This window comes from Sabethes cyaneus, chromosome 3 (genome assembly GCF_943734655.1).
Source record: "Sabethes cyaneus chromosome 3, idSabCyanKW18_F2, whole genome shotgun sequence".
Classification (NCBI taxonomy): Eukaryota; Metazoa; Arthropoda; class Insecta; order Diptera; family Culicidae; genus Sabethes; species Sabethes cyaneus.
The window spans coordinates 233,121,544-233,149,231 of NC_071355.1; the positions used below are offsets into that span (position 1 = coordinate 233,121,544).

The 27,688-nt window shown below is 38.7% G+C and overlaps 1 protein-coding gene across 1 annotated transcript; it reads left to right on the top strand.

Annotated features, from left to right (window-relative positions):
- Positions 1-24,155, top strand: LOC128740877 (homeobox protein aristaless-like 4). The gene is made up of 6 exons (XM_053836450.1): positions 1-617; positions 709-965; positions 3,521-3,819; positions 12,624-12,681; positions 23,526-23,746; positions 23,928-24,155. The coding sequence occupies exons 1-6, from the start codon at positions 1-3 to the stop codon at positions 24,153-24,155; spliced, it is 1,680 nt and encodes a 559-aa protein (XP_053692425.1).
- The last annotated feature ends 3,533 nt before the right edge of the window (positions 24,156-27,688 follow it).

Consider the following 27,688-nt stretch of genomic DNA (forward strand, 5'->3'; position numbering starts at 1 on the left):
ATGGAACAGCTAGCGCATTTCGTAACCAAATCCTTCGAGTATAACAACAGTCGTGTGCTGGATATTCTCAACATGACTGCCGGCGGTCGGTTGGGCGAAGACTTTCTCAATCGCAGCAATGATCCGGATCTGATGTCGAACAATAGCAGTAGTGCAAGCAACTGTGAGAACGGAGATCTGGAAGAGGAAATCCAGGGTCACTCCGTGGATCAGCGGAATCATAGCGCTAGTGTTCGGCATTCTAACGACGAAGAGGACAATGATGATGAGGAATCCATCGATGTGGAAATTACGGACCTATCCTATAGTACGGGTTCCGGGCTGAATGGCAGCTACGAACAGAGTGATAAAATCAAAACATCAGCAATAACGCTGTCGATTGTGGAGAATAAGTTTAGTGCTGCGAACAATAACAATAATAATAACAACGACATAATAGTCAGTAATCGAAATGAAAATAGTGTAATTAAAAAGTATGACAATAAATTAATCGAGCGTGAAAAATCGGTTGATCTGGAATATGGAAGTCCTCCAACGAGAACACCAATTAGCAAGCGGCATGTGCCGAAGAATTGGTTAATTGCCGATTTGGTCGAGGAAGCAAACGGTAAGAAGCAGTGACTTACATTTTTGTGCGTCAGTCATAATGGATGTTTTTTAATATGAGTCATTAAACAATTACTTTTTTGTGTGTGTTACAGATAAGAGAGAAAAATCGAAACAAGATGTTGCCTTAAATCTGGTTCGTTCGGAGAGCGACCCCAACTACAAGTCAGCCGAACCCAACGCGCTGGTTCGACCGAAGCCTGCCTCCGAATTGCTTAAGCAAAGCGTAGACCTAATCAATGGCCACGGATATCCTCCGCTACCAGCAGCTTCCCTTCCGCCCGGCACGATTCACAACCAACCGGAAAGCAACGCCCATCACTCCCACAGCATCAACACCGACAACGATTCCGACACAGGTAGATTGCAACCAATTACATTTCCAGCGTCTTCAGTTAATTAAGATGAAAGCACAATTTATTTAATCAATTAGCACCCAGACGCAGGGTAAATTGCAAACGTTCAGCAGCTACGGTGTAAAGCCGGATTAGGGTTTGCGTAATTTACACTTATATATACTGGCTTTTGAAATTAATTTCACGAACGGATCCGTTAACTCATCAATTAGCTGTCAGTCAGATGGCAACGGGAATCTGGTGAAGGTGACACGACGGGGTTGTGTGAACGATAAAAAGAGTTTGAAACACCGCTTAATCCTGCTTCATTAGGCTAATAAATTGAAGTTTCTTCCTGGGGTAAATCAGTTGATGAGGTTCTTCGGCTTTCAATTTCAATTCAGAAGCCTGTCTTTTAAGAAAATCAACGACAAGTCAGTATTAGACTATTTCACATATATATAGCCGAAGCGAATAAGAACATATGTAAATATTCGTTTGAATCCAAAAAGTCATGTTGCTTAAAAAATATTTTTGCGACCAACATAAATTGAAAATAATTTCTTTCTGCTTTCTCGGTACTACCAATTTACATGCTGGCAATTTTCTATCCCTAGGTAACCCTAGGCAATAATTTCTAACAGTTATATTTTATTCAAATGAACATAAAAAACGTTGCTATCCGGATGCTTGGGTAGTAGAAAGGGATTTTGCTGGCGCTCTGCTTTCAACCTAATGAAATTGATTTCAGTCGAGTTCATAAAAGAACTCTTGCTTTCCCTTTCGGGGGAAGTTGATTGCTGCATTTCCGAATCGTTTTCCATAACCCTTCAATGATCGAGGGAAGCTTCGTACAATGTTGCTCGAAATTTCTAAATAATTTCAACACCACTTTATAATCGAATTCTAAGGTTTTGTCCGAATTAGCATCTTAACATTTTATTGCAAAAAATAAACGCAGGAAGTCAACCTTTGCAGGGTTGATCCTAACCTTCAGAAACATTGGTACCGGAGGACGGGTTTATTTGCCAATAAGAAGCGAACCGACAAGTGAGGAGCAAAAGAAACGAATTGTCGGTTCCTTCCAGCTAAAGGAAAAACGTTGTTTTCCGGCGACTGATTCTAGAGTTTAGCGAGCAATTAAAGTTAAACAAACTAGACGAATTTGTTCCGTATCGAAGCATTTTACGCAAGAAGTTGTACAGAACAACTTAATTATTTGACACCATTTCGAGACATAACTTAATTACGCAGTCTTTCAAAAGAGTTGAAATGACGAATCTTAGATTTGTTTGTTCCGACATTGTATGGAAATATGTATTATCAAAAATAATAAAAAGCTAGAAGTCCTCTGATTCTTTGAGTATATCTCCGAAGAAACCTTACTCTCTGGTAGATGTATTGGCAAGGTTTAATCAAGTTTTTCTACCATGTCATCTAACTAACTTCAAAACCCACAATAAAGAATTATGAGTAATTTAGTGATGTCTGTATATGTGCCTTTACAACTAAACAACATAACATCTAATCAGACCTTTTAACTTCGGCTCGGATATGCCTGCTCAGCCGCCAGATAAGCGTCTGACCCGTCCGGTGGAAAAACGGCTCGGCGGAAAATCGAGGGCGAAAATTAAATTTCCCCTAACACAACAGAGCCCGAATAACCCGGCATTCCAGAACCAGCAGCCAAACGAGCGTTCCGTAATACAAATCTTTTATTCATGATTATTTGTAATGCAATTTATATCAATTTAACACAATAATAGTCTAAAGTTTCCTGCTGCGTTTGCTTGCTTGCTGAAGAGGGTGCATTTTATATGTAATCGTCCGGTTGTTACACCCTCAAGCGGGTTTAATACACCTACAAGTGCGAATTCGCCATTTAATGAAGTGTAAGACTTACAGCACCTTCGCAACAACAAAAAAAATCAAGAGCAGCATCCCGCTGGCCTGATTCGCATGCAGAGTTATTAAAAATCGTTTTGGTTTGAATTTTATCGGAGTAAAACGAGCTTACAGCAATAATGTTCAAATGAACTAGACTAGAACTATAACTCGCCGCGAATCATAATACGGGTAGGCCCCTTTCTCTGTGTCGGGAACTTTACAGAGCAATATGGTAGCGGTTGAAATCCCCGTCTAAACTAGTGTTGTATCAATTACGTACCCTATCGAGCGGAAATCGGGGAAAATAAAAATAAAATCGTTGGGAAATGGTGTGAGCGATGTATTAGTCTTTTGTACGAAAATTATATATATAATTCACTTTTTATAATAATTTCTACCCTTTCATGATTCTGCTCTTGAGATTCTACTCATTTATATTATTGAAACTACAGTCATTGTGGAAGTTATTTGTAATCAAATTATTTCATATAATAAATGACTGCCACAATCTAGTCTGATTGAGCGGTTGTATTCGGTACGATTTTTCCACGACAATCACCGATTATCTTTCGGGGGAAAATTACCGTTCCATGCAGTGAAAACAATCATCAATCACTCGCTGTGTTGCAAACAACTCACTCAAAACAGTTTCCATTCATCTTTTTTCTCCACTGCCCTCATTCGAAATGCAGACAAGCTAGACCTGGCATCATCACCGGATGACCATCAGGATCAGGATTCGAACGAACCAACCAGCAACGGTGGTATTTCGGACGAGAAGCTCAAATCGTCACCCGCTCCGCCGGAGGCGCTACTCAGCGGGCATGGTTTGTCCAGTTTAGCCAACAACAAGCAGAGGCGATCCCGCACCAATTTTACGCTGGAACAATTGAACGAACTGGAACGGCTGTTCGAGGAAACTCACTATCCGGATGCGTTCATGCGGGAAGAACTCAGCCAGCGGCTGGGACTGAGCGAGGCGAGGGTGCAAGTGAGTATCGATTTCGAAAGTGAAGTATCTTAAAATTTTACAACATCGTCGATCGTCGCCCGGGGCAAAGGGGGTGGCAATTGGGATTTTATTGAGTGACTATAACAACATATCACACAAGGGTTGAAAGCCTCCGGTTTAGGGTGTCTGAAATGAGCCATTTTATGGACCACTTTAACAAATTAAATAGCAGACGATATTCTCAAGAGGATGACGACAATCTGTGTTGAATTACGTATGTGATTGAGAATGGGTTGGAGAGAGAAGTTGTAGAAAAAAATATTCGGTGCTTACTGACTTAACCGGTATGGATATTGATTTTATTATAATTTTTATTAATCCTTAAAAATAAAATGACACGAATATATTTATATCCAATATTGCTCATTGTTTACATCTACATCATTGTTCAGTAATTCCATGCAAAAGTCGTTATTATCGTTCAGCATAGAGATAGGGTGGATCATTCTGTTTCAAATTCCATTCGACGTAGATAAAAAAAGTGCAATCGAATTTTAAAAGTGCTTCGATTTTACACTAACCTAACGTACCTATTTGTTCCTATTCGATATAAAGTTATTGGACGTTGGGCTACGTTTTACCGCAGGGTGTCATTCCATAATTTAAATTTTAATTATCGTCACGAAAATATGAAAGATTTTAAACGCCAATAGCTCTACAAATTATGAATGGATTTTGATGGTTAAAATGCCGACCGACTCGCAATAGGTGTAGCACTTATGTGGTTTCTATTATAATTTTGTTTTTCAATCACGAATTTTAATGAAAGTTAACTAGAAGTTTCAAGGTCAAATGTCCTCATAAATTTCCTTCGTGATCGCCTTGCTTACATTAAATACATTACTGTCAGAAAAAGAAGTGTCAAAGTTTTCTCGTCCAAAAAGATCGAAAAAATTTTGTGATGATTAAATCTAGACTAATTTGATCTCTTTACTAGGGAAATACGCCAGAAAAAGCGACAAAGTCTCCTCGTCCCAACATGAATTCATATGACCGCGATTCAATCTAGACAAAATTGATGCCTGTGTAAGGGAAATACGCCAGAAAAACTTTCCCAACAGGTATAGCAGAAATAGTTTATGGAGTACTTTAAACTTTTAGAACATGAGTAGAATCAGAATTCACAGCAAGCAATAATTCATGAGACTCTAACATGTCTGCCCAAATATCAGGATCATCAGCATCTCTGACTATGCGTACGTTTGCCATTTCATTGTAAGAGTAGTGAAAACACATGTATTGTGTTTTGGCAAGGATGTGAAAAAAAGGGATCGAATTATAATGTCTTCAACGTGGGGGAAGGGTTGGTAATAAAAACAATCTTTGATTTCTGTAAGGTAACAGGACAACAGTAGTTTTGCTCTTGATTTTGTTAAATTGTTTCCAAATACACATTTTTGCCAGGACAATTGTGACGTTGTTGACGTATGATTCTAAAAACGTCCCTGATAATACCGGGCTGTAAACAGCGAATTTAGAAGACATAAATACCCAGTGATTGATATCTTTTCTCCTCCGAAGGGTTTTCAACAAAACGTTTATTTTCTGCTTTGTTGAAAGGCAGAAGGAGAAGCTAGTTCGTTTATTGTGCTTTGAATACCCGCAACTTCACCACATTGAAGAACTACTTCCAACCCGAAGCCTTTGCGGAAGCGATTCGACGAGAGTGCGATGAACGCATTATGCTCAACTCAAGCGCCGATGATTTAATAGCGGTACTTTCGCGTGCGTGTGACGCTACTATGCTTCCAGGATGACCCAGCCCATCCTGGAAATGGAAGGCAACCAGTTTATTGATGGACCAGAGGCGATAGCAAACCTCTGCAGGGAATGCCTCCGTGCACGACGTAGGGTGTGCACCCGATCGGACGAAGACAGAGCAGAGCGTCATGCTGCACTTGCCGCCGCAAGGGTGGCGCTCAAAAGTGAAATTAAAGACAGCAAACGAGCCTACTTCGAGAGATTGTGCACTAGTGCCAATGCGAGCCCGTGAGGTGACGCCTGTACGACCATGTTGGCCAAAAACCAAGGGTGTAATGGCGGCCACCGAGCAATCGCCAGATCGATTGTGGGGCGGATCATTGAGGGTCTCTTTCCGTGCCATTAGCCTAGAACTTGGTCTCCGGCCGCTGAACCACTCCACGTCCGACGTTCTATTATCTCAGACCATAGTGCAGGATGGTCGGTCAACGCGCCGTACATTCAAAATTATCAATTCAAGTGAAGGCGGCTCAGAGGCTGGGGAGGCGAGTGTCACGGATGAGGAACTCATTAAGATCGCTCAATCCCTAAAGGTGAGCAAGGCACCGGGACTGGAGGTCATCCCGAATATAGTCGTTAAAGTGGCTATCAAGGAGACTCCCGAGCTAGACGAAGGTATCTTCCCAGATAGATGGAAGCGACAGAGCTTGGTTTTTTTGCCAAAGGCGGGAAAGCCTCCGGGAGTCCCGTCATCATACAGGCCGATCTGTCTGCTAGATACCATCGGCAAGGTGCTTGAAAGGGTTATCCTCAACAGACTGGTGAAGCACACCGAGGCACAGTGGTTCAATCAGCGAAATACGTGATCGTGTGATATTGCGCCAAAACGTGAAGTTTTTCGCATATAGTGTCTTTAGGAACATTTCTTGGTATAACAAGCCCCTTCTTGTGAGAGAAATCTTTGGGTGATTAATTCCCTTAAAAGTGAGATAAAAAAATTATTTTCTCGTACATTCGAGATACAGGTTTGGTACTTTCGGCAAAGTTGTAGTAAATATTAATGCAAACAACTTTGTTAAAGACACCAAAGTTGTATCTCTTCATGGAAATTATCTATGAAGCGTTATTCGTGGACAAACCCTTCAAAACAGTTTTTAAACCCTGGCTTATTCTGGTTAACCTTTACGTGTTCATAGTGTTCTAGAAAGTTGTTTATTTTGCTAAAATCAACATTTTTGTAGAACATTATTATACGTGATTTTCTGCAGTTTCGGAGATTTTGAGCATTTTTGATGAAAAATAGTACTACTTTGAGCTTAAATATTTCCCAAGGTGGCAAATGGTGGCAGACCAAACAACTCGTACTTAAAAGTACAACAAAAAACCATTAAAATCAAATGTCAATTGACTGTATCTGTTTGTATCCTCAAAAGTTATAATAGTTTTAAAAATACTTCATAGCCATGTTTATCGAACAATTAAAATGCACTTCGGATGCAATAAACGCCATTTTGCCAATTTTTTCGCCTGTTTTCGAGTCGAAAATGAATGTAGACTCAAAATTATTTCACGCAATTTATAAGAAAATAGCTTCCAAATATTTACTTAAGTCTATTTTGTTCAATGCTTTCGATCGATGTTTTATCAAAAGATCCCACTCATAATGGGCTGGTACCAAATGGCCGAAACACAAATGGTCGAATCACGAATGACCGAAATCCAAATGACCGAATTTCAACAACAGTCACAAAAGACCGAATTTTCTCGGAATGAGTTTTTAGTCTATTTAATTAGAAAACACGAATTGACAAGCAGTTAACAATTAATTTGACTCAAACAAAAAATAAAATAAGCAACACATCTTTTTGTTGTACTTTCAAGTACGAGATGTTTGATCTGCCACCATTTGCCACCTTGGGAAATATTTAAGCTCAAAGTAGTACTATTTTTCATCAAAAATGCTCAATATCTCCGAAACTTCAGAAAATCACGTATAATAATGTTCTATAAAAACGTTGATTTTAGCCAGATAAACAACTTTCTAGAACACTATGAACACGTAAAAGTTGAACAGAATAACTCAGGGTTTAAAAACTGTTTTGAAGGGTTTGTCCATGAATAACGCTTAATAGACAATTTCCATGAAGAAATACAAGTATGGTGTCTTTGACAAAGTTGTTTGTATTGATATTTACTACAACTTTACCGAAAGTACTAAACCTGTATCTCGATTATACGAGAAAATAAATTTCGTATCTCACTTTTAAGGGAATTAATCACCCAAAGATTTCCCTCACAAGAAGGGGCTTGTTATACCAAGAAATGTTCCTAAAGACACTATATGCGAAAAACTTCACGTTTTGGCGCAATATCACACGATCACGTATTTCGCTGATTGGACCACTGTGCGAGGGTGCAAACGGCCTATCAAGTAACCAGTTCGAGTTCCGTAAAGGCAAGTTTACGTTGGATGCAATCTTGACTGTCACTAAGACAGCAGAGGACAAATTATAACTAGTCTCCGCACTTCCTGGCTCTAGAGCTAGATTGGTTGAAAAGTAGTAAGAAGCGTAGAAGGAAAAAAGGGGGAAAACACACCGATACTTTAAGCACGGATAATAAGCAGTTCGTTCACTCTATAGCGATACTGCAATAACAACGAAGTGCGGAACAACATCTGGATAAGATCACAATAGATCAAAATGCTGGTCGTAGTGATAATATCCACACACACAAAAAAAGACAGCAGAAGTAGCACTCCAACGTGAGAAGCTTGGTATACGCTATTGCCAAGTGGTCACTCTCGATGTCAGAAATGCGTTTAATAGCGCTAGTTGGGAGTTGGGACTCCATAGTCAGATCGCCCAGGAGCCTCCACGTACCGGTGTCGCTATACAAGATTCTGGAAAATTATTTCCAGAACCGAGTGTTATGCTACAACACAGAATAGGGTCAAAATTGCGTCAGAATAACCGCTGGGGTTCCACAAGGTTCCATCCTGGGCCCGGTGTTGTGGAACATTATGTATGACTAGGTGTTGAAGCTGAAGTTCCCTATATGGGTTGTGATTGTCGGCTTCGCAGACGACATCACCCTGGAAGTTTATGGCGAATCAATTAAATAGGTTGAGTTGACGGCTACACACTCTATCAGCATCGTCGAAGACTGGATGCGCTCCAGGAAACTGGAGTTAGCGCATCACAAGACAGAAGTTATTGTGGTAAACAATCGTCAGAGCAGCACGCAACGATCTGCGTCGGAGACTGTGCTATCCCGGTAATACGGCTTCTGGAACTCTTAGGGGTTATGGTCGATGATAAGCTCTCTTTCGGAGACACGTAGATTATGCTTGTAAGAGGGCTTCCACAGTTATTTCTGCACTATCTCGAATGATGTCCAGTTGCTTGGCAGTATGTGGCAGCAAACGCAAACTTCTTGCCAATGTGAACGTATTAATACTTAGATACGGTGGGCCGGCGTGGTCATCGGCGTTAAACGAAAACAGCTACCTACGCAAGCTGGAAAGTACCCATCGCCTCATGTGCCTGAGGGTCGCTAGTGCGTATCGCATCGTGTCGTATGACACAATATGCGCCTCATGCCTATTGACATCATCATCGAGGAGGACGTACAGTGCTTCGGTCTACGTGGCACGATAAGCATACGGAATACTATTAGACAAACTTCGACGATGGTTAAATAGCAGCGGGCATGGTCTAACTCCACGAAGGGCAGATGGACACCGCGACTAATTCCGGATGGGTCAATAGGCGTCACGGCAAGATCAGTTACCTGTCACAGATCCTGTAAGGTCATGGCTGCTTTAGGCAGTATCTGCATAAGTTCGGGCATGCGGAGACCCTCGAGTGTCCCGAATGCGTGAACGAAGTGGAGAACGCAGAACATGTCTTTTTCGCGTGTCCTCGTTTTGCTAACACGACAAGTGACAGGATGGCAGTGAGTGGGTAGGACGCTACTCCAGAAAACTTGGTTCAGAAAATGTGCTCAACCTCGACCGGAGAGCGGTTAGTGTAGCCGTCACAAAGATCGTCCTGGAACTGCAGCGACGGGCCAGGAGTAGCTAACTACTAAAGTCTCCAAGCTAAGCGGATGCATACGCACAATAGCCCCTTCCTGGAGTAAAACCGATAAGGTGGGGCCGGCGGGATTGAGTCTGGAGGTTTTTAGTGGGTCGGGGGCAACCCTATCATCACATGCCCTGAATATCTTCTCAAGGACCAGATAGCAGATTTTCCTTCTCGTTAAAAAAATATAACCAATGACGATTTTAATGTTCCGTGGTGAACAGCTGTCGTACATTGCCTCCAGCCGCACGTAGAACACTCCCTTTTCATCCTCGGGTCTACCTTCGTGCGGGCAGTGCACGTTGATGATGTCGTAGGTAATTGAAGGAACGACCCTTTATCCTCAATAAGTATATTCCCGCGTTGATTACCTTACAATCTATCACGCGATCCTGCCTGCGGCCCAACACAGTTTGTTGGTACTGTTACCACTCTGATAAACCTGAGCCTTTCCGCAGCGGATCTTAAAAACTGTCACTTCTTTGCGACAGATTTCCTGTGGAGCTGGAAACACTGCTGAGCTTGCGAAGTTCGAGCTGTTTCAGGAATACCCGCAAAATTCAGCCATTTGCAGTTCCAAGTACCGAATTCCCATTCATCTCTTAGGTCGATGCCGAATATTCCGACATCTATTTGTTTGAATGTTTGTAATAGTTTAGTTTAGATAGGTTATCGTACTAGGGCAACGCTACCGAGTCTCATGATGGAGCTGCCCTCTTAGCTTTAGTGCCATGACTCTCCACGTTTCTTAATTGAGCGGCTCACTCCGGACCAAACGCTGCTGTCGTAAGCCGCTCCCAACTTGGAGCCATCAAGAGCCGCCTCTGATATGGGAGCTCAACGCTGCCTATTCCTCGTTGCTACCACTCAGCGTTCGCACGAAAGCCTCCGTTCCAGTCGGTGTACGACTTTAGTTTCCAGTTCCACCGGGGTTGTTTATCTGATCTCCACTAATGTTGCGATTACTCCGCCTCGTACCGTTCTGATTCAGACTTCGAACACTTGAGCTATACTAAAACTTTCTTCAAACTAAAATGTTCGAAAACATCTTTAGTCTACCCCCATAAATGGTTTATAGCATGACAATTTTTTTATTTTCGTGGGAAAAATTTGAAAATGAGGATAAAATGTTTTTTTACATTGAAAAACACTAAAAAGTTACAGTTCGGTGTTGACTCAAACTGCGAACACTTTCATGGTCGACATTCAAAGCACGAATATTTCAGTCTCAGACATCGAATACTTGTATTACTTTGATAAGTATTAATGTTTTTAGTGTCAATGAACTTAAATGAGTGAAATTATATTGTTTTGCTAAACACTGTCTTTTTAAATCTACCAGCAATGTGATTTAAATTTTTCACACAATAATTAGTTTCAATCCATACTTCTGTAGTCACCTGGAAATTAAATAAAAAGAAAACTTATCCAATTTAATTCTACTATGTATATTATATTCTTGACAGATACGTATTTCAGTTCTGTAGTCAATTGCTAATATTTTCGAACTTCATGTACCACATCTAAGCGAGTTGATTTTGTTACGGGCATTCACATAATTTAACAGGGCCACCAGATTACGTACAACCTTTCAATCCTTACAAAATCCAACGTTCCATCCAACCATACCGTCTCTCTGGGCTTCAATAAAACATCCTCTAACCAAATCTCGTCCGTGTAAAAAGAGCCATTCAATTAAATTAATTTGCTCAACATTATGTAGTGAATTTGCCGTGTTACGTAAATCGGACATTAATTTTCCACTAATTGATTGGATTGCTATACTTCCAAGCGCTACAGCCAGCGCTCGCTACGGCGGCGGTCTACGGATATTTATCTTCCGAGTGAGATTTTTATATCTCGATTTTGTCGCCCACCCTCGCACGATAAGTGTTCACCCGCTTCGGTATAAGGAAAATCACGTCACAGCAAGCAACTGAATCTTTCTCCATTTACCGCCGAGGAAAACTTTTTGGCTGCTGGCAGAATGTGTGTGGGATTATTTATTGCTCCGCGATGAAATTGCCAGTTTTTCTTTTTCTACCCATGTGAAGAAGGACTCAAATATTTAGGGAAGGATTCTTTTCATTTACCGTTGTCTTTTGCGAGCAGAAACATTGAATTGTTGGATGTAACTTTTTGTGTTCTTCGATTAGCTGACGTGTACCGACCGATGCTGACCGCTTTCTCAGCTTTTCGGCTGCAAGAGCGGAAAAGCGCAACGGACGCAACGTGACGAACAAAGAATTCGCGATTTAAGCAATTTATATCAATTTTCCTCCGAGCTGTTAAATTAACTGTGAGTTATGGGCTAGCAAGGATCATAACTCGTCGCTACGAGATGCGCTGCGAGAAGTGACAGAGTAGGTACCTACATAGAATGCGCCAAACTGAAACCGGATTCTGAAGCTGACCACCACCGCCAGTCGCAGGGCGGCCCGAGAAAAAGGCGGAGGGGAACAAATTCAACTACGCCAAACCGGGATAACTTGGATTTATGTCCAATTTCGAGCTGCTAAGTGGTCAAGTTAAATGAGTTAATTCTCTGTTGCATTCAAGTAGCGTTAAAGTTCGGAAAAGGAAGAACAAAGATAAGGCAGGGAAAGTGCGAAGAAAGTTGAAATTGTGAACCACCTGTTTCTTTAAATAAGCTAAAAAATAAAATTCTTTAAAACTGATCGCATTTTTAAATTGTATTTTATTATAATTGCAGAAATTGCTGGCGTTTATTTGCCACTAATTGAAGCATATTTCATAATGCTTCAATAAAATTTCGTCTTCTATAGTTTATATTTGCGCAGAGAACAATAAATATCTGGTTATACCTACACTAAACGAATCGATTATTGGTAAACAATAAACAAATGGGCTATAAATTCAATACACGAACGAATACATCATAGCAGAATAATTATTCAAATAGAACAGCCGTATGTTTTCTGTACAAATAAACCAAATATATAGTATGAAATTAATAAACTTTTCGTCCGTTTCCAGGTTTGGTTCCAAAATCGACGTGCGAAATGTCGGAAGCACGAGAATCAACTACACAAAGGTAGGTCGAATTTGTACGCATAAAACGCACATATGCCGCTAAATTCCTAAATCAATTTTCCAAATCAGTTCATTAAGTATTTAAATAATCAATCTAATTGGATTTTCCATTGGTAATTTGCCTGTCGCGATTTGAAAAAACAATCTCGCCCCTCTCAGTACGACGTACAATCGAATTCATACGCACCCTTCTTCCGAACACTGTAGATATGTAAACATTCGTATCCAATAAATTTATTAGCACCAGGATTTATGTTTATTCGTGTGAGCACCACTTGATTTTTAACGGCAATTTTGCGCATTTTATCAGAGAATAGAAGTTTCAAGACTACATTCTTTTAGGTTGGTTTTTTCTTCGATCGATGCGCCAACCACAGGAGGTCTCGTTCAAAGCCCCAGGACAAAAACGATAAAATCGTATCCTTTTCCCCGGGGTTGTAGAAAGGGTTCTGCCGCCACCGAACTGATGCCGGCAACCGCAGAAAGATTGAATAAATAAAATTTCCAACACCCTGCCCCTTCCACAGGCCATGAACTTCGGCCTCTAGGATCTGCCATATAGGGGGGTTTCAATGTGCATATGCTTAATCCTTGTCCGACCCGCTGCTAGGATCGAACATTGCGCCATTTGCCGGTGCGTGTGTTTGCCCAAATATTTTCACATTGTTTATTCGATTTGGTTGTCATCAATTTTCAGCGTAATCTAATTTTGGCCCTTATGAAAATTTTATTGAATCCAGTTGGTTGTTTTTCATCGATGATTTATGCGCTGTAATGTGGCAGCCGATGGAGCAAAACATTGCGATTGGGTTAGGAAGGTTTGAATGTGATTTGTCAATACCTGTTGTGTTGGTCGACCGAGATGAAGTAATTTTGTTTTTTAACTGATGACACTTAAATTGACTTCGGTTAGTCGCAAGAGTGAACTTATCTGGAAATGTTCGACCCTAACCTCGAATAAGTTATTATTTATTAATTATTAACATTTTTAACACATACCTACAACTAGGTTGTTTTGTTGAAGAAAAATAGAACGCAACCTAAAATTAAACATCTATGATGTACTAAAACTGATGAACACCCCAAATAAACAAAACAAGTAAAGATGTTGTTAAATGCTGGCTTAAAATCAGTACATAAACATTCAATTATCACAGTAGAACATGGATGGGGTGATCACTTTGCAAAACTGGTGCTGTTAAAACCCTTGTTTTTTGTCATACGAGTTATTTAATCTGGGGTGGGTTACTGTGCTGTTATAAGGAGAAAATGACACAAGGGGAAACCCGGAACACCCTTCCCTTACACCGCTTTAATTGATTGTACACAAGCTGATTGTTTTTCACTACACCAGTAGCTATATTTCATTGCCTTCATTCTTAAAAACGATAACTGAAGAATCTATTTCCATGTTTTTGGAATTTTATTTCGCTGTCTAATTTACTTATTTCACAAATTAAATCTTATACTTGATAACATGTTCTTGACATCTTATTTTTACATACATATTATCAATAACAATTATTTTATTAATTTTTTTTAGTTATTCCAATGATAGAGCTGACTCTATATTCACTTTCCATATCATTATGAACTCTGAAAGATCACTTTTTCGGGAAGTTGTCTATAATCATATAAAAGAATCTAAAACGAATTGAAAGCATAGTTTTGGACATCAGCCTAAAAATTTTGTTGGGCTACTATCATCCAAATAAACTCGTCTCAATGAAGAATTTCAAGTTTCTGTTTTATTCTTGTGTTCTAGTGTTTTACTGATTTATTGAATCAGTGCAAGGTCAGGGTAAAATTTGTCTTCGCTAACTCGGTTGACTCGGTCGGTTGATTCCGGACGCTCGTCGAATACGTAACTACGCTCGCAGGAGATAAATTAAGAAATTAAGCACGTCTTGATGTTTCATTATTTGCGACAACAAAACCCACAACCAACTGAACTGGCAGAAGGAAAATGGCAGCCTCGCAGCTTCGGCTTCAGGCTCACCCGGAATCCTAGTGCTGGCTGCGTTTTCAGCCGGGGACGTGGAAAACCGTTGACTGTTTGTCAAACCAAATTGGCAGACAAATAAAATGTAAACAGTGCTGCAAATCCGAACATAATGTATGCAAATTAATGCCTCCTGCCATGTTTAATTTGCTGAGTTGTAACCGTGCGGTAGCGTGCAACGGCCTCGTGCATACTATGGGACAAACGTTCGTTTGGTAATTTGATAAATAATTGAATAAAATGCGTTCTACTGATAAAATATTCAATCAATCGTGAATTTGTTTACAAATCATGCTCGATAAAAAATCGATTCCTTTACGTACATATAAAAGTTTCGAACTTGATTGTGATAAATTACTATAAACCACTTTTAGAGAGACAAAAAAATAGATCGACAACAAATAGATATAGTACTATCTGCCTACTTTACAGTAGAATCCATCGTGTCCGACGATTTAAAACACTTCTGCCGACAAAATTTAATATTAGTCACTGACTCTTGACTTTTCGGTATCACTTTTGCAATAAACGGCTTAATTTTGAACTGTAAGTGGAAACTTTATGAAGTAAGGCAGCTATCTAGGAAACTTTCTTTTAATATTGCAATCATTAGAATAGGTTCAGTGGTTTGATACAAAAATAAAGTATTTTCGTAGTCATTTGCGTGCCCAGCCTTCACCTACCATTCCGATAAAATCTATACCTATAAAGAAGGATTTCTGTCTGTCTGTCTGTCTGTCTGTCCGTATGGTCCTTATAGAATCGAAAACTACTGAACCAATCGGCATGAAAATATGCATGTAGAGGTTTTTTGGGGCCAGGAAAGGTTTTAGTGATGGTTAGAAACCCCTCCCCCCACTAAGAGGGGTGGCTCCCATACAAGCGAAACACAAATTTCTGCATAACTCGACAACTAATCAAGCAAATAGAACAAAATTTGGCATGTGGGTGTTTTCGGTGACAAGAATTTATTCTGTGGTAAATTGAGACTCCTCCCCTCTTTATAAGGGGAATTATAACTCCTCTCCTCTTTAAAAGGGGGGGCTTCCATACAAATTTCCTCATAACTCGAGAACTAATCAAGCAAATGGAACCAAATTTGGCATGTGAAGGTTTGCGAGGGCAAGAATATTTTCTATAGTAAATTAGGACCCCTCCCAACTTTAAGAGGGGGGGCTCCTGTACCAGAGAAGAAACAATTTTCCGCATAACTCGAGAAGTAATTAAGCAAATGGAACCAAATTTGGCATGTGGGTGTTTTTGGAGACAAAAATTTTTTCTATGATGAATTGGGACCCCTCCCCGTTTTAGGAGGGGGGGATCCTATACACATGAAATACAAATTTCCTCATAACTGAAGAACCAATCAAGCAAATGGAACAAAATTTGGCATGTGAAAGTTTTCGAGGGCAAGAATATTTTCTATGGTAAATAAGGATCCCTCCCCACTTTAAGAGGGGGGGCTCCTATACAAACGAAATACAAATTTCCTCATAACTCGAGAGCTAATCATGCAAATGGAACAAAATTTGGCACGTGGGTGTTTTTGGAGACAAAATTTTTTTTCTATGATGAACTGGGACCCCTCCTCACTTTAGGAGGGGGCCTCCTATACAAATGAAATACAAATTTCCTCATAACTCGAGAGCTAATCAAGCAAATGGAACCAAATTTGGCATGTGAAAGTTTTCTAGGGCATGAATATTTTCTATGGTGAATTAGAATCCCTCCCCACTTTAAGAGGGGGGGCTCCTATACAAACGAAATACAAATTTGCTCATAACTCGAGAACTAATCAAGCAAATAGAACCAAATTTGACACGTGGGTGTTTTTGGAGACAAAATTTTTTTCTATGATGAACTGGGACCCCTCTTCACTTTAGGAGGGGGGGCTCCTATACAAATGAAATACAAATTTCCTCATAACTCGAGAGCTAATCAAGCAAATGGAACCAAATTTGGCATGTGGAGGTTTCTGGAGGCAAAAATATTTTCTATGGTGAATTAGGACCCCTCCCAACTTTAAGAGGGGGTGCTTCTACACAAATGAAATACAAATTTCCTCATAATTCGAGAACTAATCAAGCAAATGGAACCATATTTGGCATGTGGGTGTTTTTGGAGGCAACCATTTTTTCTATGATGAATTAGGACCCCTTACCTTTTTTAGAGGGGGGGCTCTCATACAAACGAAATACAAATTTCCTCATAACTCCTCAGAACTAATCAAGCAAATGGAACCAAATTTATCATGTGGGTGTTTATGTAGACAAGAATATTTTCTATGGTATATTTTCTATGGATTTCCCCACTTTAAGAGGGGGGGGCTCCTATACAAATGAAAAACAAATTTCCTCATAACTCGAGAACTAATCAAGCAAATGGAACCAAATTTGACATGTAAGTGGTTTTGGACACAAGATTTTTTTCTATGGTGAATTGAGACCCCTCTCTTCTTTAGAAAGCGAGTTATGGCATAGGCGTTATGGCGAGTTATGGTTTTAGATGGCAGAAATTTTTTCTATGGTGAATTACGACCCCTTTCCCTTTTAAGAGGGGAGCTACCATACAAATGAAATTCAAATTTCCTTATAACTTGAAAACTAATCAAGCAAATGGAACCAAATTTGGCATGTGGGAGATTTTGGAGTCTTGAATTTATTTTACGATAGTTAGAGACCTCTCACCCCTGTGGTAGAGGGATATGGACTCTCATACAAATAAAACAGAAATTTTTGCGAAACTCAAAAACTAATCGAACTCGAGAAATTTGAGACTCTTCCATAAAACATTAGTCAATACAAGAACCCAAAAACTATCTATAGTAACACTAGATCATTCAGGACGAGACGGTCGCGAGTGTTGCCGGTGACCCGCCGTCGGAAGCGGCTTGCAAAACTCGAGATTGTGACAAAGATCATCCGAGATTCATGATTTATGTACAACACAGGTTAATTTGTGGCAATACGAAGTTTGTCGGGTCAGCTAGTTTAATATAAAATAAAATAATGCGTGGTAACCGGAAATCCGCAGTTTTTAATTTGATCGGTCGTTACCTTTGCGATAATTTAATTAATGTAATAAAAATAGTTCCAATTTCAAATAAGATTTCAAGTGGAAATTCGAGTCCAAACTCGAGTTTCAAATTTAATGTCAAGTTTAGTTTCAAGTCCAATTTAAGCTTTGGTCATTGGATATTGGACGACGACTAGCGTGATACAGTCAATACGATCATGGCATTGGTTCCGTAATTGTCCTGTACGTTAACAGTTGGCTGCGAATTCTGTTAACCAAAAAACCAAAACGCCAAACTCCGTCGGAATGCAGCGCCAGGACTTTTTAACATCAAATTCAAGTTTAATTTCAAGCCCATTTTAAAGTAAAACTTTATGCCCAAATTATTCTAACATCAACTGTAATTTCATGTCCAATATCAAATCCAATTTAAGACCAATTTTAAATCCGATTTGAAGCAAAATTTCAATTCCAAGTTATTCAAAATGCAAGTTCAATTTAACAATCTGAAATATCTTGTCTAATTTTAAGTCCAATTTCTACATCAATTCAAGCCCACATTAGTGCAAATTGATGCCTTATTAACAGCCCAATTTCAAGTCCAATTTAATGTTCAATTTCAAGTACGTTTTCATGTTTAATTTTAGGCACAATTCAAGTGTAGTTTCAAGTCATATTTCAATTTTAGGTCCAATTACTATTTCAAGTTCAACTTCATGTCTAATTTAATGGCCATTGCCAAGTCTAATTTCAACTTTCATTTTAAGTTCAAGTATAGGTCTAGTATAGTGCAAGTGTAGTCCAAGTTCAAGTATAATTTCAAGTCCGATTTCAGAACCAATTTGGCTTACGTCACGAATACGCGTAGGGTAAGGAACGAGTTAAGCAGTGTTACCTATTTTAATTAGTTGAACATAAATGATCCGAAAATGCACTTTTTTATTCATATTTTCAAAATCTTTTGATAGGATCATCTTCACAAATCACTTAACCATACATTTGATTCACACAAACACAATTTACTGGGTTTCCGACAAGAAATATGATGAATTAAAAATTGTTGTCCAAAAACGTACATTTTTCAGCTGCTCTTCAGCAATCGCCACCTCGCTACTAACGAATTCATCAAATTTTCAGCACTGATTACAACCACTTTGAAAGTCAAGCACTCAATTGTCACATACCATATTATTCATTCTCTTTTTTTCTATTATCTAAGGCTTTGTCACTAGCCAAAAGTTTTATTATTTTCTAACAAAACTGAAAACAAATTCTGAATTGACGGAACCTGTTCACCACTAGCAGCAGCTGCAGCACAACTGATGAACTATCGTGTTGCCAAGACACTGTTTCGGTTCTGGAAATAAGAATTTTAAGTTTGAAATTAACTGAAACCTCCTATGGTGAAAACGTGGTTCAATACTTTCAAGAGAAATGTATGTTCATAATTAATTTTTCTTTATTAAAAACAACACAAAAGACAGCTTTTTCAATAATTTTCGAAGATTTTCTCAGTGATTTAATAAAGCAACGATGTGTTTCAATGTTATTTGCTTTGACAACACTGTTCTGAGTCGAATCGTTTGTACTGCTATATGTTTACCTCTTTTGTTCTCCCACCATCCTTATGAACAGCGAGTCAAACTCGCAGTTTCCCATAAGAACACCAGAGAATAAAAGAGACGACGAATACCGTTTGCCGAACGGTGCGGTGAGTGTATGCCCCGATAAACAATTTAGACAGATGGCATTTTACGCATCTATGCCGATACGCTATGCCGATTACGCGTCAGATGCGCATCAGATCAGAGAGAGAGAGAGAGAGAGAGAGAGAGAGAGAGCGAGAGAGAGAGAGAGAGAGAGAGAGAATAAAAACTGTCAATGAGGAAACTGCAGGAAAAGATGAAGAACGCAAGATGAAAGAAGAAAAATGAAAGAAATGAAAGCAAAACCGTAAAGAAAACGAAGAAACGAGAAAAAAATGAGGATAACCTCTAGGTTATCTGTCTACAGAAACGGAGAAAAAAACGAGATAAAAAGGAGAACAATGGGAACAGGAATTGTAGAAAATCGAGAACAGAAAAAGTAAATAAATGAGAAAGGAATAGAAGAAAAAGCAAAGAAAAGGAACGAGACAAAAGGGAATGGAACGGAACAGAAAAACAAAACGTGACAAAACAGGAGGAAGATCAGGACATAAGAACGGAAGAACGGAACAAATAAAATTATAAAGCGGGTTAGAAAAGGAGTTTTGAAAAGTGAAAAAAGGCAAAACCGTGTCCAACAAAATCGAACCGAGACAGAAAATAACAAAAAATGAGACAGTAAAAGTGGAAAACGAACCTGAAAAAAAGATAAAAAAAACCTGAAAGGAACCTTTGTAATACCATCTTATTTGTCATTTCATATGGACATTTCCAGCTCAAATAGCAAATCAGCTTGCTTCGATTATTTTTGATTGAAATGAAGTTTTGCTCATATGTTATATACCACGCATTGATTCATTTTCCAGTGAACATAATATTTTTTGTCAAGAGTAACTTTTCAAAAGGACGTTCCGTAAACGCACCTAATTCTGCGCATGGTTCCTAATTCTGCGCACCGCATATTTTCCTTAAGGGGACATAAACGACTAAATTTTTTGAAAAAGTAATAAATTTTTTATTTTAGATTTGAATTTTGCAGTCTTTTTTGCTTATTTTGATACTAATTTTGTAATGATCCGACCACGGGAAGTGGCCGAAAAACGATCGACACATAAGCATTCCAGTGCGGCGTGGAATAACCTCATCGGAATAAAACGCCGCTCCTGCAAAACCACGATTTTCATGCATTATGTGCCTTTTTCTCAGAAACTACACAACGTATCGGAACAAACTTTTTTGTATTGTTGGTAGAAGCTTGGCAAAGACTTTTATAACTTTTGAGCTTTGTAAACGAAACACAGCCAGAGAAAAAGAAAAAAGAAGACAAATTTTAATGTTTTCAACCATATTTTTTTCGTTACTAATGCATTTTGACACATCAGCTTTGCATGAATCGGTTGCCGGAATCACTAGCTAGCCAAATGTTTTGATTTTTTTTACGTCGAAATAAAAAAGTTCCCTAGAATTATTTTTAAATATTTTTTGACTGGTAAAACCCATTCTTATGAAACTTTGCAGATATAATCGCAGTATTAAAACCTAATACTAAAATAATTAAAACTTGTTAAATTATCTTGGTTAAAATCATTATAAATTATTGTTAATTTTGATGTGTTGTACACGATTGCTCATAACTTTCAAATTAAACGTCCAATCAAAAAACAAATCAATAGTGATATATCCGGCTATATTACCTTTCAAATGAGACTTATAACGCATAAATCGGTTTGGGCATCTCTAAGAAACAGGCGTTCATCTGTACCTAGTCAAAACAGGTTTTTAAAGGTAACTTTTAAACTGCTTGTTTGTTTTCAATAAAACTTGGTTAAAAGTTTAGTAATAGCAAGAGCTTTCATATGATACCAAGATCGTTGAAATCGATGGTGTGGTTTCGAAAAAAATCGTGTCACGTAATTTCCACATTTTTTTAATGAAAAAAAATCTTTTAAACGAAAAGTCGGACCATGAAACAGTTCAATAGTGATACTAGGCAATAATATCTATTAAACAAAAGTAAAAGTGATAGAATCGGTTCAGCCATCCCTAAGAAATAGGCGATAGAAAATCCAAGCATCACACACACACACACACACACACACACACACACACACACACACACACACACACACACACACACACACACACACACACACACACACACACACACACACACACACAAAACGGAAAAGACGAATCAAGACTCAATAAAAGTGTGAAAAACGGGAAGGAAAAAAAGAGAAAAAGAACAGCGAAAGAGGAAGCAACTGACAGAAAAAGGAAAAACGAGGCAAGAAAGATATTACGGAACAAAAAACAAGAGAAACCAAAAAGCAAAAGAAGAATAGTGTGAGAGCAAAAAGAAAAAAGGAAAGAAAAGAAAGGGATATTAAAGGAAAAAGATGTAACAAAAAACGGTAAAATGGGACGGAAAAAGAAGAAGAGAAAAACAGGAAAAACAGAATAGAAAGAGATAAAACTGAACTGAAAGGCCAGAGCTTCCAAGCTAATCGGCCGGTATTTTTTGATAAGTAACAATAGATTCGCCCTCCTACGGTTACTCCATTTTTCCAGGACAAAACATTCTTCTGAAAGATCGGGTGTCTCACCTTTTGTTTATGTCTGGACATGCTAGTGGAAATGAATGGAATGGAATGAAAATGAATTTCGAATAAATGCATCAGTATGAGTACAATTATGTTGTGTTTTATTTTTCTGTGACTGTTACGAAAGACAATAATTTAGAAAGCATAGGTACTTTGATCTCTTGCCAAAGACACCAATGGAAAGTACTGAAAAATCGGCATGAGCTAGTTATTTGCAAACTTTTCTGATTAATTGCGTCGAGTAATTACAACATTAATATCATAATAAGCAAACAGGCCTGTAGAATACATTTGAAATAAAAAATAGTGATTTTTTTTAATTATTAGCCGGGTATGACTTTTTGAAAGGATCAGGACAGGAATCAAATTCGATATCCGTTATCGTTAGAACTAGGTGACCGACTCCGCTAACTACAGAGCCACGCGTACTATAAACACGTGCAATCAATCTAGTTCTGCAATCAATCATGTTACCGTTAAGCTAGATTACGTTAAAAACGCCGTTCTTGTTTTGTTAAAAATCCATAACAATTGCATTATCCGATCCCATTGTCACTAGTGCCATTTCTGTCACGTTTCCACCAGTTATTCCACTTGGTTAGCTTTGCGGTACTGCAAATGGCCGGAGAATCTAGCTTCCAGCAGCATATGATATGCTGCTAAGATACAACTGCGACAGCGGTCTTCGAATACATAATTGAATTGGCCTAATGAGCTTGTGCAAAACTATCGCTCTTGGAATCCCAACTCGAAGACCCGATCACTGTCCAGGTGCGACAAATCGGAAGGAAGTCATTGCCGGCTCTGAAAATGCCACTACGCCCGTCCAGTGACAACTTAGCGAAAACCAACTGACTGGGATTGTGGGAGATGGAAAATGTTTGATTTTCAAATCAAACTGAGAGAGAAAACATAAAACAAGCTCGCAAGGCGGCGGTAATAAATAAAAGCGAAATGATAATTTAATAAACTCCCCCTCTCATCCAGACATGGCTGGAATGAGCAGATACATATACACCCACTTCCAGCACCAGGACGGCACGAAGGGACCGTGCTGGCCAGCAGGTTACCGCATACCTACTCGGCACGGTCTGTAGCAGACCTACTCAATCCCTGCGAGAAGTCTATCCGATTTATGGGATTACGTCAAATGTAATCACATAATTGAATTAGGTTATTTTTCGTCCGAAACTGACTCTGAAACTGGCAATTGGGAACGCACGTAAAAAACGATATGTAACGTGTTTATCAAAATGTTTTACTTTGATTAGATGGACGAAAAATATGTTGTAATGTGAACTTAACTTGAGTTTAAAAATACCTAGAATTCGACCATTTTAAAATTGTTATTTATCACGTTTGTGAACTGTTTTCAAATTTCAAAACACATAGCTTGAATGTAACTGTAAACTTTTTCATGCTGTCTTTAGAATTTTTCCCGCAGTTGAGGCACGAAGAAAAACGACGGTGAACTCTCCAGCTCATCAATTACAAACTCGCAGACATAAATTTCCTTTGCTGTCCTATCGTTCTCTCTCTTATTATGTGACATGTTTCCCATTTCCTATCTTCACGGCAGGTATCATCCTATCAAGCCACAGCCCACCGGTGACAACCCCACTGGAACCATGCCGGATAGCACCGTACGTGAATGTCCCCTCACTGCGAGGAAGCGTGACATCGGCGGCAGCCGGAGTCACGCCTCCGACCGGGGTCAACACTGCCAGCACACATCCTGGATTCCCCGGTGCAGCCTTCTCGGCTTTTGACACGGCATTTATTTCCGCAGCAGCACATCAGGTACAATTTTGTTAGAAAATAAAATTCACTTGACGATTGATCGTGATGCGAACCGCAATCAGAATTAAAATGATTTCAATTATTTTCTAATTGAATAATGTGAAATTAAATTTTTTTATAATAGTTTCATTACATAAACGGTTCGTCAAACGGAAAACTAACAATTTTCCCATTGTTCCAGTATGCGGCTGCGCTGTCCTCCGGAACGGTTCCAGCGGGTCTCTTCTCGCTATCGCAGTATCGGCCTGCGACGAGTGGTCTGGCAGCGGCGGCAGCAGCTGCTGCGGCCACCGCCTCTCTGCCTGGCTTCACCGTTGCGCACGACAAAAACTCCAGTATCGTTGATCTTCGGTTGAAGGCAGAAAAACATAAGGAAAATCAGAAGAAAATTGTGAATAATGTGTCGTAAAAGTATAGGTTTCATCACTCATCGTTGCGACGAACTTTTTTCGAGAGTGTAGAGCGCTTGTATGCAATATGTATGTAATTTATTTTTGTTTATTTCTCTGCTGGCCGGGTAATTATTTGTCTTTCGACATTTTCGCGAATTTTAATTAGGTATCACGGCATTCGGTTTGGTATATTAAATTTAAATACCGACGGACATGTAATACATCAATACAATACTGTAAATCGGGGTATCATTATTAGTTTAAGTATATTTATGCGAACATTTTTCATAAACCGTATGGTATTAACATCACTAATTATTTGTACGTAATGTCAATCATAAAATATCATTTCTTACGTTACGATGTAACAATGGTTTCCCTATAAGATACTATCAATGCAAGAGGTTCGTTCTAGTCAAATCATGTGTACATAGTTCATCAGATTCTACTTTTCATATTTTTTTAAAGATTCCTACCAAAGTAATAGTTGGAGAATTTTTCCATAATTCAGCACTAATGAATGACGTGACGTTTTAATTATGGCAGTTTAATTTGGATATATATAGATATATAACAAACAGTTTTTGCTGGTAATTTTTCACACCCCGATTTACAGAATAGTACGCATAAAAGCAAAAGAAGTATACAAGATACGAGTACACTAATGATTGTGCAATGGACAAATGCTATTACATATAAGAAATAAGAATAGATTGTAACAAATTTATAAAAGGAAATAAACTTTATTCTGAATTGAATAACAGTGCATGAATAATAAAAATTTTATATACGAAACAGAGTAGCATTCGTAGGAGCGCGCATTGCTCGAGAACGGGTCGTCCAATTTGAACTGCTTTTTTTGCTGTGTTCGTCTCCACCAAAAAATCATTTATTACAGCATGCAAAATTAAAAACTTTGGAAAAAAATATTTCGTATATGGCAATGGCCGCCGGATTAACTTCATTTCCGCTGAATTTCTACCATCTAACAACAACGAAATAGGTAGGTAGGATTTATTACGAATGTGTTCTTAAACATGATGTGAAAAAGAAGACAGAATTTTATTTTTCCAGCCATCTTTTCTTCTTCTTTTTCGTTTTTCTCAGGCTGTGTTTCGTTTACAAATTTCAAAAGTTATAAATGTCTTTGCCAAGCTACTATCAACAGAACAAAAAAAATTTGTTACAATACGTTGTGTAGTTTCTGAGGAAAAGTACATAAAGTTTGATAATCGTTGTTTTTCAGGAGCGGCGTTTTATTCCGTCGAGGTTGTTCCACACCGCACTGGAACGCTTATGTGTATGATTGTTTTTTGGCCACTTCCCGTGGTCGGATCATTACAAATTTAGTATCAAAACAAGCGGAAAAGACTGCAGAATCAAAATCTGAAATAAAAAAATAATGATTTTTTTAAAATTTTTGGTCGTTTATGTCCCCTTAATGAAGTTCCAGAGCATGATGATGATCGCATTCCAGCATTCAGTCGTAAATTATATGGTAAATTATATAATCCTGGCAAATTCAATAGATTGAGAAACTCCATCGAATATTGCTTGTGACAAATACCTTGTGTTTAATAAATTTATATCCCACAGCATTAATTGAAGCATATACCTCAATAAACAAGAAAAAAGAAGTTACAATGTGCTTAACTGCCCGACTAATGGAGCATCTACCATATATCAGTTTTATCCATTTCTTAGAGTTTGTAGTTACATTAAGACCAGGCCACGATCACTCTTCTTCTTTCACTTCACTTCTTTCTCACTGGTGATTGGCGACGATATCGCATTTTGAAAATTTTTGTGTGACTTGTAGCACTAGTCAAATTTAGGTAACTGACTTGAAACGAACGTTAACTGGTTTAAGGATCTTGCTCAATACCAGTGGTTGGAGAATTCGCGAAAAAGTGATCATTTGAATGGATGAACATCCCTCATGAACATACACTATTCGCCTGCCTCGCCGATAATGCACGCATCAGCTTTGAATTTTATCACGAACAGAACCTCAATGTGAACATCAGAATTCGTTCAAAAATTGAATATTGAACATTGAGTGTGTTCGATTTTTTGGATACAGAATGCCCGGGGACGTCGGAAATTATTCAAAATAATATTACCACGTACAGAGAATAGTTTAAAGTAGTGTTAGTGGCTTTACAAGCAGCAAAAAGCGTCCAATCGCACTTTTGCGTTGCTCACGATATTCGTATATTCAGCGATGCTACGAAGCGTGAGTGTATGTTGCTCATTGTTATAGGCGAATTGAACCACTCGCGTAGCTGTTTTATCATGATAAAAACCGTTTGCCGATGCTCGGCGTATCTATTCATTTTGCGAGTTTTCCAACCTCTGCTCAATACATAAAATATTTGGGTATGAAATGGGGAAGGCAAATGAGGCGCGTCCAATATAGCTCTAGCTATCCCAAGCCCCTACCTAGCGCCTCCACGTGGCCATACCCGGTAATGCTCTATTGAGTAGCCAAGCTAGGAGGTGCGATACTGTGTGGTTCCCGGCTGCCTGATCTCATAATCGAGGTTTTGGGCAGACGGTGGAGCCACACGATCTGGTAAGCATAATATAATATTATTTTAATTATTTTTTTCGTTATAGCTAATGAAGCATTTACTGCTTTATAGTGAAAACTTTGGCCAATACGAGTGTTAATACTGCACATGGATATTGGATACCAGAAGAAAAATTAAATTAATTATTAGAAGCATTTATGGAAACTAAAAGGACGCAACTCTATTCCATTCGAGTACTGGTGAGATTGTTCTATTTTTACCCATATATACCACATTTCATAAATAAACTAGAATCAGGAAGAGGGAGAGACCATCAGAGCACTTGTTTGAAGCGGTGGGCCTAGGGAGAGTGAAACAGTCAACTTTCTAGGGTTAATCTTGGCCCGATTAACAACACATCGTGGATAATGAGCGGGCTCTTCTCCCCACCTGCTGGAGCCATTCTGCATTAAGACGGCTTATTCAACGATTGACTCAGGTGCCTTAGCCCTTGGAAGGAGATTCTCTAAGACCCTGGAACGTGTAAGTAATGTTGCTTATCGACCAATTCCCTTTTGGCCCTTCATACAAGAGTTGGGAAGCATGACCAATCGTTGAATATGTTCAACTCTTTTTGACATGATAGGCTCATTGCTATGAACGGATGTTCTGCTAAGGCAGGTGGTAGTACCATATATTCATATTCATATTCTTGCTCAATACATAAAATATTTGTCATTGGACGAACAACTTATGGTTGAACGGAAAAAATAAATAAATATTCTGGGTTATCATTGATCACTGGTTCACTTTCATCAATTTCCCAACACACATTTTGGTTGAATAACAGCTTGTCAAACGCTTGTTACTTAGTAATTGGCTGTACAATGGTTGAACAAGCTTCTATTCAAAAAAATTGTTTGTTGGGTTCCTAGCCAATAGTTGATATATAGTACCATTTATTTTGACAGGTTGATTTGAAAAATAATTGCCATTTTAACGAGTTAAAATTATGACAGTTAAAATATCATTAATAG